General features: G+C 37.9%; 1 protein-coding gene across 1 annotated transcript; it reads left to right on the top strand.

Moving 5' to 3' along the window:
• The first annotated feature begins 399 nt into the window (after nt 1–399).
• Nucleotides 400–3,905, top strand: LOC102702752 (pentatricopeptide repeat-containing protein At3g63370, chloroplastic). The gene has a single exon (XM_006653445.3). It carries the CDS (start codon nt 660–662, stop codon nt 3,519–3,521), a length of 2,862 nt encoding a protein of 953 aa, XP_006653508.3. The 5' UTR covers nt 400–659; the 3' UTR covers nt 3,522–3,905.
• The last annotated feature ends 10,024 nt before the right edge of the window (nt 3,906–13,929 follow it).

Here is a 13,929-nt window from a genome sequence, read left to right as displayed (position 1 = left end):
TTAACATGGAATAGATGGATTAGTCTACGAAGTACGCTTGATTATTTTTAGCAACACATCTTCCCTTTATAGTCTCGTTTTTCCCCGTTTGTTTATACTTATAAATAAGCAAAATAAATTATTAAACTTAAATTTAGAATTAATTTAGGGTTTTTTATTTTGTAGTTTTTCTTTTCTTATCTTTAGGAATGCGTATATAAAAGTTTTATTTATAAATTATTTTTTATTTATAAATATATTTTTTGAATTTTCTTTTTTTAAAAAAGATAATCACCTATCTTGCCGAACCTGAAAATAGATTATTTTCTTTTCTAAATGCTCTCTGTGCTATTTGATCATCATTTTTGGCTCTAGAGAGAGTTAGGATATTCTCATATTCATACTTTTAGCGAGGTGGAGTGGTTATCCCATTCAGATGGAGGAGTACAGACTGTGAGGAAATTAAAAATAAAAAAGAAGAAAAAAATCGATGAAATTAAAAATGACTAAATGAGGAGTTTACGTACGAAATTAAGTGTTATCCGGCCCATCCACGTGTATAGGCCGGGATATAGCCAAAACTTCCGGCCCAACCATGTAGATGGATGGGCCTCTATTCTGGGCCCACCTAAATCCCAATCCTTTAGTTTCTCTGTTTCGCTCGCCTTGGGAAGAATGGCATGAGCGTTCGGCTCCCACGCGCCTCCAAGCCCACCACCGCCATGGCCGCCGCCGCGCTCCCCCTCCACCCAATCCCTCACCGGAAGCTCCCGCCGACGAGCCCCAGCGCTTCCATGAGGCAGCTATGCAAGGAAGGCGACCTGCGGGAGGCCATCCGCCTGCTCGCCGCCCGCTCGGCGCCGGGGCGGGCCCCTCCCACGGAGCACTACGGCTGGGTCCTCGACCTCGTCGCCGCCAGGGGGGCCTTCGCGCAGGGAAGGCAGGTCCACGCGCACGCTGTGGCCACGGGCTCCCTGCGCGACGACGACGGCGGGTTCCTCGCGACCAAGCTGCTCTTCATGTACGGCAAGTGCGGCCGCCTCGCGGAGGCCCGCCGACTGTTCGACGGGATGCCCGCCCGGACCGTCTTCTCCTGGAACGCGCTCATCGGGGCGTGCCTGTCGTCCGGGAGCTCCCGCGAGGCCGTGGGCGTTTACCGGGCGATGCGGTCGTCGGAACCGGGGCCGGCGCCGGCTCCGGCGCCCGACGGGTGCACGCTCGCTTCGGTGCTCAAGGCGTGCGGGGCGGAGGGGGACGGGCGGTCCGGGAGCGAGGTGCACACGCTGGCGGTGAAGCGCGGCCTTGACAGGAGCACGCTTGTGGCCAACGCGCTCGTCGGGATGTACGCCAAGTGCGGCCTGTTGGATTCGGCGCTGCGGGTGTTCGAGTGGATGCGCGACGGGAGGGATGTGGCCTCCTGGAACTCAGCGATCTCGGGCTGCCTGCAGAACGGGATGTTCTTGGAAGCTCTCGACCTGTTTCGACGGATGCAGAGCGCTGGCTTCAGCATGAATTCCTACACAACCGTTGGTGTGCTACAGGTCTGTGCAGAGCTTGCTCAGCTGAATCATGGCAGGGAGCTACATGCTGCGCTTCTGAAATGCGGCACTGAGTTTAATATCCAATGCAATGCCTTGCTTGTCATGTATGCAAAATGTGGCCGCGTGGATTGCGCTCTCAGAGTATTCCGTGAGATTGATGACAAGGACTACATATCATGGAACTCAATGCTCTCCTGTTATGTCCAAAATGGTCTGTATGCTGAGGCCATCGATTTTTTTGGTGAAATGGTACAGGATGGTTTTGAGCCTGATCATGCTTGTATTGTGAGCTTATCCTCTGCAGTGGGACACTTGGGTAGGTTAATCAATGGCAGGGAGGTTCACGCATATGCCATGAAGCAAAGGCTTGATAGTGATTTGCAGGTTGCTAATACATTGATGGACATGTACATAAAGTGTAACTCCGTGGAGTGCTCTGCGTGTGTATTCGACAGGATGAAGATTAAAGACCATGTATCATGGACAACAATCATGGCCTGTTATGCTCAAAGTTCTCGGTACTCTGAGGCAATTGAAAAGTTTAGAGCAGCGCAGAAAGACGGCATTAATGTGGATCCTATGATGATGGGAAGCATTTTGGAAGTAACCAGTGGTTTGAAAAACATCTCTCTGTTAAAGCAAGTGCATTCTTATGCTATGAGAAATGGCTTGCTTGACTTAGTACTGAAGAATAGAATTATAGATACATATGGGGAGTGTGGAGAGGTTTGTTATGCACTTAATATATTTGAAATGTTAGAGAGAAAGGACATTGTTACCTGGACTAGTATGATAAACTGTTATGCAAACAATAGTTTGTTAAATGAAGCTGTTGCGTTGTTTGCCAAGATGCAAAATGCTGGCATTCGACCTGATTCTGTGGCACTAGTAAGTATTCTGGGGGCTATTGCTGGTTTATCATCCCTGACAAAAGGAAAGGAAGTTCATGGTTTCCTTATTAGAGGAAAGTTTCCAATGGAAGGTGCTATTGTTAGCTCTCTTGTGGACATGTATTCTGGTTGTGGAAGCATGAGCTACGCTTTCAAAGTATTTGATGAGGCGAAGAGTAAAGATGTTGTTCTCTGGACAGCGATGATTAATGCTTCTGGGATGCATGGTCATGGCAAGCAAGCCATAGATATTTTTAAGAGAATGCTGGAAACAGGTGTATCTCCTGATCATGTTTCTTTTCTTGCTCTACTTTATGCTTGTAGTCATTCAAAACTTGTCGAGGAGGGTAAATTTTATCTGGATATGATGGTGATCAAGTACAGGTTACAACCATGGCAGGAACACTATGCCTGTGTGGTTGATCTTCTCGGTCGCTCAGGGCGGACTGAAGAGGCTTACGAGTTCATTAAATCTATGCCCGTGGAACCAAAATCTGTGGTGTGGTGTGCACTCCTTGGGGCATGTCGCGTACACAAGAACCATGAGCTTGCTGTGGTTGCAACCGATAAGCTTCTTGAGTTGGAGCCAGCCAACGCAGGTAACTATGTCCTTGTATCAAATGTTTTTGCGGAAATGGGCAGGTGGAACAATGTCAAGGAGGTTAGAACCAGGATGACAGAGCGAGGGTTAAGAAAAGACCCAGCATGCAGCTGGATTGAGATTGGAAACAGCATCCACACTTTCACTGCGAGAGATCATTCCCATAGAGACTCACAAGCTATCCACCTCAAACTTGCCGAGATAACTGACAAACTGAGGAAAGAAGCTGGGTACTCCGAGGATACTGGTTTCGTTCTGCATGATGTCAGTGAAGAAGAGAAGATAGATTTACTGCATGGGCACAGCGAGAGGCTTGCGATAGCATTTGGTTTGATCAGCACTTCTTCAGGTTCGCCTTTGAGGATAGCCAAGAACCTCAGAGTTTGTGGCGACTGCCATGAGTTCACCAAGCTGGTGTCCAAGCTATTTGAAAGGGAAATCGTGGTCCGAGACGCCAACAGGTTTCACCATTTCAGTGGAGGCTCTTGTTCTTGCGGTGACTTCTGGTGATTGTGCCTTAGACATACTGTAGAACATCGATAGCTAGAATGGTTAGAATGGTGGAGTTTAGAACAACTGAACATAATGTTTCGTACCGTACTATATGCTTTTCCAACTGCACAAGGCATGTCTGACGGATTCGGTGAGGATGAACAACTGGGAGTCTGACAGAGGCCCTCATTTTAGTCTATTCATCATGGGTCTATAAATGGAGCAACTGAAAGAAAACCCGTCGGGCCAGCAGATGACTCCGAGTCTGAGTGAAACAAAGACTTCTGATTTATAGCATCAAAATGTAAAATAATGTAAAGGATTCTTTCTGTAAAATTCCAATAGCCGATTTTTTTCTGTTCATAATCATTTGAGAGGTTCTTCTGAAAGACAAATGAGATATGGCACCGTTCTTTTTTTATACGAACGAGGAAAGACGAAAGATTATTTGATATTTGATAGTTATTTAATGGTATAAACTGTAAAATTAACTATTATAAAGTTAAAAAAATATTTTAGAAATTTATATCATGAGCTCTATATAGATTTTTTTTTGTCGCAATGAACATGGGGTGATTGTTTTTTTTTTTTGAAAAAAGCTAAATGGCATATATGTAAACGAAAAATAATTTATAAATAAATCTTTTATATTCATATTTTTAGCGATATAAAAGTTAATGCTGAAAATAAACTTTGGTAAAGAATCCTAAAATCAACTCTAAATTTAAAGTTGAAAATTTAAATTTTGGCTGATAGACATAAGCAAAAGCGAAAAGATAGAGGTACACACTGTTTAGTACTTTGAGAAGTGTGTGTGCAAAAACCAATGAATAATTTAGAGATAAGCTGCACAAACGAACACATCCTTTATGTAAATGGTTAGATAAAATCTACTCAATTTCAGTTTATCAATTAATCTGGATTGTTCCCTGGCCTGCTGAAATTAGTTTCTGGGCCGAAATAGGTGTAAAAAGAATATAAGCCCAATTTTTTCTCCCTGGGATTCCTGAGCTCATAAGTGTAAACGGAAATTTTGAATCGTAAAATTTTAAGAGTTAATGGTACTTTGGTTCACTTTCATTATCCAAATGTTACTCCGGATCACCCTAAAACATATCTTTTCGCTTTATATTCGGTAAATTATCATTGTTACGGTGGAACCACACTGGATAATTTTTCTCGTCACATCTAATCTTCCTTTAAGCAAATGTATGGACTGCACATGGATTGGAGCTCACCAATGGGCTCGAGGTCATTGATGCGTATTTAGAAAATATGTTAAGGATGTTTCAAATCAGAGTAGTGACAAATTTACTCAATCCGAAATAACCGGACATGTTTAAGGGTGATTCAATGTAAAATTTAGACAACAAAATAAGACCCAAAGTGCAATTTACTCAAAATCTAATTTTGGAGTTTACCATCGTTTTAGTTTCCATCAATCATCTTTTAAATTGCTTAGGCCACATGTATAAAAAAAATCATAACACGTATAAGCGAGAGTGTGCCAACAAGCTAACGAAGGCCCCCAGCGTCATCCTAGACAAGCCTTACCACTGGCGTCGTAGTGGCGCGTGGAGAGATCTTATGACTCAAGTCAGAGTGACTGACATGTGAGTCCATGATCTGTGGTCTTCTTCCCTGCGGCTGGGCTGCTGCTTTTGTTAAGCACAGTGCTGATGTGCATTGCTGGCTTGTCCCCAACTTGTACACTTCCACGGGATGAACGTCGGAAAAACCAAACTGTATATTTAGAAATAAAAAATAATTTATAAATAAAATTTATGTATATATTCTTAGCGATATCGCTTAATATTTGTTATATGATGTTATTGACTTTTATACTCTCCTACGCGGGGAGCGATAAAAAGAGAAGAAAAAAACAACGCAGCTTGTGGGTTCTAGCCTCTAGCTAGGAAGGAATCAATAGAAGTTTTATGACAGAAAACCAGCTATATAATGAACGAATGAACTGCTAGAGCCAAAAATATTTATTTTCTTATGTAAAGAAAGTATAACTTCCTGTCTATGTAACAACCAAACAGGTATAGCCATCACCTTTTTCAAGCCAAACAAAACAGCTACAATTCATATCGCAATGCGAGAAACATATTGGCATGGAAGTCGCTTAGGAGAGAGCGGAAGGAAATCGAAAACCAGCCACATGAGTATCATCCAAACACACCAATATGATCGTCCAAATGCAATGTTACCAAGTCTTCTTGGCTTGGATTGGAGAAAGAAAATATCACCTTCACGTATTGTTATGGAACAACCGAATAATTTAACCATCGTGTAGTACATCTAGGTACCAAATTTTATAATTTTTGGTACCTAGATGTACTAAAATATGGTTATATTTTGTACCTAAAATTGTATTGTTATGGAACAAGCGAATAATTTAACCATCGTGTAGTACATCTAGGTATCAAATTTTATAATTTTTGGTACCTAGATGTACTAAAATATGGTTATATTTTGTACCTAAAATTTTAAGTATAAATTTTAGTATCTCAATATACAAAATAACCGATCATATCAAGCATTAAAAAAATATAATATCTTTTGATGCTTTCTTAAAGATAATAAAATTATTTAGAATAACTAGTCTATGGAAAGAATCGTAAGTGTGAAATACATACCAGCACCCTAACAAGGCTCATAGGGTTTTGTCCCTAGTCACCTCAAACACGACACAAGTCATTTAGGAGTAACTACAATATCATCAAGTCTTTTTGGCTTGAACTCAAAAAAAAAAGAGAGAATCTCTACTTCACATTTGGCCAAAGAAAACTAGAGATACAGAGAGGAAACAATCCGTATGAGCACGATATATGTGCACAAACATAACTATTATACTTATAATTAAGGCTTTATCCAATGTCATCTCAACAGGGAATCATTATGCCAATTACTCGAAATTACATCGTCAAGTCATCTTGACTTGGACTATAAACATATAAAGACGATAGAGAAGGAGTAGCATTGGTTGCCCCATCATGTTTAGGGAAGATCAAGAGGAGGAAGGCCATAGAAGCAATATCCACGAATGTTGTATAATGACTAACCGAGTAGGGATGCGAGGTGGCGTTACTCCAACTATTCAAGATAATTGTCTAAGTATGACATAGATAAGAGCTCTTTGTACTATGTATTAAGCTATATATAAATCACTTGTTTGAACCAAATATGAAATATTTCATAATTTCAGAAAATACTATGGACTGATTTGTAGAAGAACCGTAGAAAACAAGGGGGCCACCACCACTAGAAACATTTAAAGTAGTATAGAAAGTATAACTTTCCGTCTATGTATCAACTAACAGGTATAGCCATTACCTTTTCAAGCCAAGCAAAACAGCTACAATTCATGTCACGATGCGAGAAACATACTGGCATGGAACTCGCTTAGGAGAGAATGGAAAGACATAGAAAACCATACACATGAGTGTTATCCAAACACAACAATATCGTCAAGTCTTCTTAGCTTGATCTACAAAAGGAACAAGACCATCATTAGACTAATTAAGAGATAAACTTTTCTTTGGCCACTTTAACTTGACATGATCGTCCAAATGCAGTGTTACCAAGTCTTCTTGGCTTGGACTGGAGAAAGAAAACATCACCTTCACATATTAGTATGGAAGAACCGAATAATTTAACCACCCTTTCAATCCATCTAGATACTAAAATTTCCAGTATAAATTTTATTACCTAGATATACTAAAGGATTGTTAAATTATTTGGTACCTAAAATTTTAAGTTAAATTTTAATTGGTATCTCAAAATAAAAAATAACTGAAAGTGCCATGTATTACAATAAAAAATATAATATCCCTCGGTACTTTCTTAAAGATGATAAAACTACTTGAAACAACTAGTTTGGGGAAAGAAAATAAGAGGCCATCCACATGAGCGTGACAAATAAGGCCCTGTTTAGTTTCCAAATTTTTTTTCCAAAAACATCACATCGACCTTTGGATACCTAAATAAAACATTAAATATATATGAACTTTAAAACTAATTACACAGTTACAGGGGAAATCATGAGACGAATCTTTTGAGCCTAATTAGAACGTGATTAGTCATAAGTGCTACAGTAACCAACATGTGCTAATGACGGATTAATTAGACTCAAAAGATTCGTCTCGCGGTTTCTAGGCGAAATCTAAAATTTGTTTTTGTAATTAGACTATGTTTTATATTTTAAATGTGTCTAAAAATTCGATTGTGATGTTTTGTAAAAAAAATTTTACAAACTAAACACTGCGTAAGACTCGTAGGGCTTTGTCTCTGGTCAATAGTCACCTCAAACATGAGACAAGTTGTATAGCAGTAAATACAATATCATCAAGTCTTCTCGGCTTGGACTAGAAAAAAGGGGAATCTCTACTTCACATTTTGGCACGAAGAAACTAGAGAGATAGGCGAGACACAACAACACGTGTCGCTAGACCTAGGCACATCATTAGACGAGTGGATTATTGAAGACACAAAACACAAGATATCATGACGCTTATTATGTGAGACACTGTGGAAAACAACGAAGGCCTGCAAATAATGTCTTTCTGCGATCCGATTGTAAGTGCAAGCTAGCTGTGTTAGCTAGGCTTTGAAAACTATTGGGGTCATTGTTGGGATTTTTTAGGAAAAAAGTTAGACGATATAGTTGCAAACAAAAAATAATTTATTAATATAACTTTATATATGTGTTCTTAACTATATAAAAGCAAAGGCTGGAAAATAAAACATGTTAACAAAATTCCAAAATAAACCTCAAATTTAAGGTTGAAATTTTTAATTTTGACTTAAAATCATAAGTAGAAATAAAAATACGAGGGTGTATAACTTTGGGATACTAAACAAACATAGCTAATAAAAGCAATATGTTTTTCGTAGAATAATGTCATCTTTTGTTTTTGAAAGAAAAAGTCAAATGATATATTTGTAAATGAAAATATTTTATGAATAAAATTTTATATATGTGTTCATAGCGATCTAAATACCATGTCTGAAAAATAAACTATAATAAAAAATCTTAAAATCAGCTCTAAATTTAAGATTAAAAATTTAAATTTTAGCTTACAAGCATAAGAATTAAAACAAAAGATCGGGGTGTGATACAACGCACAAATATTAAAACCAAAACAACTGGTACATAATATCAAACGGTGCCGGTCTAACAGCACATAGTACGACCCTATATGTAGCTAGCTAGTTAGGTAAACTACCCTCTTGCGGTCTTGCCGCCTACTAAAATTTGTACCGTAAAACAATTTTGTTTGCGCTCACAGACGAACTTGCTGAGTATACAACACAACGCAAATATAAATGTGCCGAGAAATGGTAGGGTTAGGTAGGCACGTTTTATTGTTTCCCATAAGCTCAGAGTCTTTATAATTTGCGCGTGGTTGCAACATTGCACGTATGTGTGTGTCATTAGTTTACTACATACGAGTCCCATAAACAATATATATTTTTATTATTATTATTTATGTTTAACGTTTGATCATCCATTTTATTTAATTTTTTATAATTAATCTTTTAATTGTTATTAGATAATAAAACATAAATAGTATGTGTGACTATTTTTTATTTTTTATAAAACTTTTAAATAAAACTAATTAATAATTAAATATTTGACATAAAAATCCACGGTAATTTGGAGTGAGGTAGTAGCCTTGAAGGCCGAAATCCGCGGTCAGAAAACCCGGCTATAGGTAGGGAGGTAGGTAGCTGCCTCCAACCGAGAGTCCGGCGGCAGGGCAGGCAAAACGCCCGGACGGATGCCGGTTTATTATTTTCTTTCTCCCTCCATGTTGGGCACCGACCGTCTGCGACCGCGATCGAGATGGTCGATCGATCGATCGACGACGACGAGGTAGCGTAGCGTAGAAATCAATCCCAGCCCAACACGCGCGCGCGCGCGACCGTTTCGGCCGTGGCAACTTGGCCAAGTTGCCTTTACCCGCGCGCGAGACACGATCGATCGAGCCACTCCCGGTGTCCCGTCCGTCGTCGCGTTGCAGACGTTTGAAGAATCGCATGGCAACCGCTGGTCGATCGGTCGGCACGGCACGGCACGTACGCGCAGCTAGCCTAGCCAGCCAGGCTCGGTCGCTCGCTCGCTTGCTGGAGGGGAGAAACGAGTTCGGCGGCCGGTGTCGTGTCTGCCCGTTTTCCATGTTGACCTTCCTTGGCAGAGAGAATAGAAACAAAAAAAAGATAGGGATTCTATTCGATCGTGTACGAATCGGTCAGTGTGCTGGCAAATGAAAGGTGTACTGCATAGTATACTGCCCCTCTGTTCCAAAATAATTTGTTATTATATACTCCTCTGTATAAAAAAATATTTTTTGGTTTTTGTGTCAAGTATTTGACCATCTGTCTTATTTGAAAAATTTTTAAGAATTTTTTAGAAAATAGTCACACGTAAAGTACTATTTATGTTTTATTATTTAATAAAAATGAAATTATTAATCGTAAAATTTTTTTAATAAGGCGAAAAGTCAAACATTGTATAAAAACTGAAAAGTTGATTTGTTTTGGATGAAGGGAGTAATTTAAACTGTATTCCAAAATATTTATTGTTACAGAGTACTGCTGCTTCCATTAATCACATCTTATTTAAATCTCCCCTTATTCTACCACTAACTATGTTTATAACCACACAATATTTAACAAAATGTATTATATTTTTTCTTAATTTTTAATATAGGCTAAACAACCGAGAAAAACATGTACCGCATACCGAAGATGGGAGACGTGAGAGATAGCGATTATATGAGTTGGGTACGCTTCCTGAACTACCAAATGTTATATTTTTTATGAAAATTTTCTATATAAAAGTTGCTTTAAAATATTATATTAATCTATTTTTAACTTTTTATAATTAATAATTAATTATATATTTATCTGAAAACTTACCCGACCAAGCTGACACAACGAAGCGACCTTGGTGAGGTATCTTCTCCCATTCAATGCTAGGCTGACATGCAGGGGCTACCGACCGACCGTCTCTATACAACGTTAGTCGTTAGCTTACTGCAAGACAGTACATATGAGATTATTTGTTGTATAATGACTAATTTTTTGAAATACTGTGGATGCTCTTACGCACTGTTGCTTTGGAAATACCCGGTGAAATTTCAAAACTTATGGTATTGAAATATACGTACGGCCTCATCATTCAACTTATGCTTATATTTATAAACAAAAATTAAAATCTCTAATCTTAAATTTAGAGTTAATTTTAAGATTTTTTAGTTATTTTCTAGTTATTGCTTTTGGATCGCTAAAACAACTATATAAAAATTTTATTTATAAATTATTTTTAAATATGTTTTTTTTGACTCTTTTCCTATAAAAATCAAGTGATGACCACCATGCATATATGCAGTGTAGGTACCTAAATATATGGAAAGCGGATCACATAAACATGTGGATTTACGGGCTGTACCTGTTCTTTTGGCGATGGAATTGAGACAAAAGATTATATAATTTTTATAGCTACTTAATGGTATAAATAATAAAATTAACTAATACAAAGTTAAAAATCTATTTTAAAAAATATGAGACGATGAAAAAACTTTTCATAAAAAAAAATACAGGTTGTTTTAACGATTCAGAAAGCCGATGTACATCGAAAACAAATTCTTTCGCAACGTGTAGTTTAACATTGAGTACTGTACGTAACAACATGGCTCCAACAAAGGTCTACGTACTACCGACGACTGACCAGTAACCAATTGGACAACTACTTAATGCAGTGAAATGGATCGCATAGAAATATCGCAAGATAGTTCAGATGTGCTGGAAATATGCATGCATGTTAGTTGGTGGAGTGTTTTCGTCTGGAGGGTCATCCCTTGTTTCTTGAATGTTATATAATAGTTATAAAAAGTTTAAAAATTTAATAAAAATACATTAATATGAAATATATCATTGATTTACATATATACAAGTTTAAATTACACTTTTAAATATAAATTATAAAAAAATAACTGCGACAATATATATACTAGTTTCAGTTTAATTATCTTGTTTCTTACCATCTGTATAAGTTAAATTTGAACTTGTATAAGTTAAATTTGAACTTATATGTTTATGATGTGATATATCCTATATTAATATAACCTATTTTTTTAAAAAAAATTGATGACTGTTTAGCTAACCTGCAGGAAACAGGGCATTAATGTCCCCTCCGAGCTATACAGTTCCACTTCCCATATATGTTATTGAAAAACCGATAAATTCAGAGCATGGACGACCTGTTCAGAGGATGACTTTTTGAGCATTTTAGGAGGTGAGAGCGACTGTTAACTCAACCCATCCTACAGCCTCTTTTGCCCAGTTGCTCCCGAAGATTGATTATTGATGCCAGGAAGAGTACGTGGAAGTTTTCTTCCTTCACAGATTGCTAGCAAGTGTGTCAACGTTACGAGTACCATTCAATCATAAGTATTTATGAAGAACCAGCCGTTCCAGGCTTCCACCACACCCTGTTTCTTAGTTCTTACTTACCATCAATGGCTTACGTATTGCTATTGTTGTCGAACACGAGAAGTAGTTGTAGATATAGTATATATAATATTAGAGGATCTAAATAAATTAGACAGAGCATCAACCCTCTATTTTCTTAGGGAGTAGGGGTATTATGGGGTTCTCATAGTCCTACGAGTGTAGTGGGGATTTAAGCTCTCACCGTTCCTACGACAGATCCGCCCCTGATGAGAAGGATAATTGTTGCTCGCCAGAAAGTCCCGTAACACACATACATAATGCTGTGTTTATTTCGTTCATCCGTTTTGCCACCCATCATCTTTAGAACACACCTTAATTAAGAGAATCAAAACGCAGTGTTGGGTCCAAACCACGCAAAGACTTTGCATTTCAGATTTCTAGGGTGTGCAGGGTCTCTAGATGAAGCTCTCTAGAGGCTTAATTTGCTTAGAACCGGATAATTTCCATCCATCGATATGTGGCGCCGCAGAAGGTACAGTAGTGACTGCACCAACCGGAGGTAGCAATTATCACACGAAGATGCCCACGGCCGGATTCCACGACCATGCTCAAGCTAGTCAAATCGATGATGCAATCAAAGTGGGTTTAGGCGTTGGCAGCAAGCTAGCTAGAGGGAGAAAAAAAAATTCAGGAAGCCTTTGCGTAGTTCTGAAATTGGAAGTAAACGCCACGGCTCATTGGGACTGCCCTGTACGGACCAGTCAACCCCCAGTAGCTGCATGTAGCCTGTAGTCGAGTTTAGTTTTGGGTGTATTTGGTTGGACACATATATATCTTTTATCTTTTTATCTTTTCGCTTATATTTATACTTATAAGCTAAATTTAAAATTTCAAATTTAAAATTGATTTTGGGTTTAGTTTATTTTCTAGCATTTCTTTAATCTAAAATATGTATATAAAAATTTATTTACAGATATGCTGTTGGGCTTTTTTTCGTAAAAAGAAGCAACCTGACCTGCCCGTGTGCCAGGATATTGGAATACCAGTGTAAATTGTTTGGTTGATGAGCCGGTATCCATTAAGATTGTTACTTGCGTATTGTGATACCGGACAAGTATTATAAATGAAAAAATACCAGAAAAAGTTTAGTCATCTAAAAACAATTTGGTAGATATCAATTACTGTTTTAGTACTAAGACAGCTTGATTAACACTAATACCGATTGTTATATGCTAATCATATACTAATCATGTCATTAATCAAGCCAGGTTGGCCCTGACTCGCCGGAGACGGACTCATCTTCGTTTCCCTGGAGCCAGGCCTCGAAAACATATCTATCCAACTACGTCCTCGTCATGTAACAAATAAAAAAGAAATAGTCTTAACAAATAGTTAACGGTGTTAAATAGAAAAAAATCAAGAGTAGTATTTATTAGGATGACATATTAAGTGTATACACAAACATATATATAAGTGTATATTTGATCTATAAATACAAAAAAAAATCAGAAAACGAACAATACCTATGCGGCACAAATACAATTTATTATTCCTATTTCTTGATAGGTAGATTAATTTTAGAATTACATGTCTGTAATTTTGTATAGGGGCTTATAGCATTATAAGCCACCTTATCAATTTTTATTTAATATTTTTATAATTATTTGGGTGGCATGCATACACTTAGGTGTGATAAACTTTCAGAAGTCAGACAATCACAGGCAGCAAACAATCCAAGTTCCTCAATGCCATAGTTCATAGGCGTTAGCTTTATCATCATCCTTTAAAAAGTATCTTGAGATATCATATTTTTTAATATAAAAATTTAGTATCTTGAGTTATAATATATCTTATTTACACTAAATTTTTTTATCGCACGGTACTTTTTAAGAATGATAAAAAAACCATGATACTTTTCAAGAATGATAAAAAAACCATCGGCATTAATATGGAGTAGGAGCAA

This window comes from Oryza brachyantha, chromosome 4 (assembly GCF_000231095.2).
Source record: "Oryza brachyantha chromosome 4, ObraRS2, whole genome shotgun sequence".
Classification (NCBI taxonomy): Eukaryota; Viridiplantae; Streptophyta; class Magnoliopsida; order Poales; family Poaceae; genus Oryza; species Oryza brachyantha.
This window is presented reverse-complemented; position numbering and strand designations above follow the sequence as displayed.

Coding starts and splice junctions, on each gene's coding strand:
- LOC102702752 (XM_006653445.3), top strand. CDS start 660: ATGAGCGTTCGGCTCCCACGCGCCTCCAAGCCCACCACCGCCATGGCC.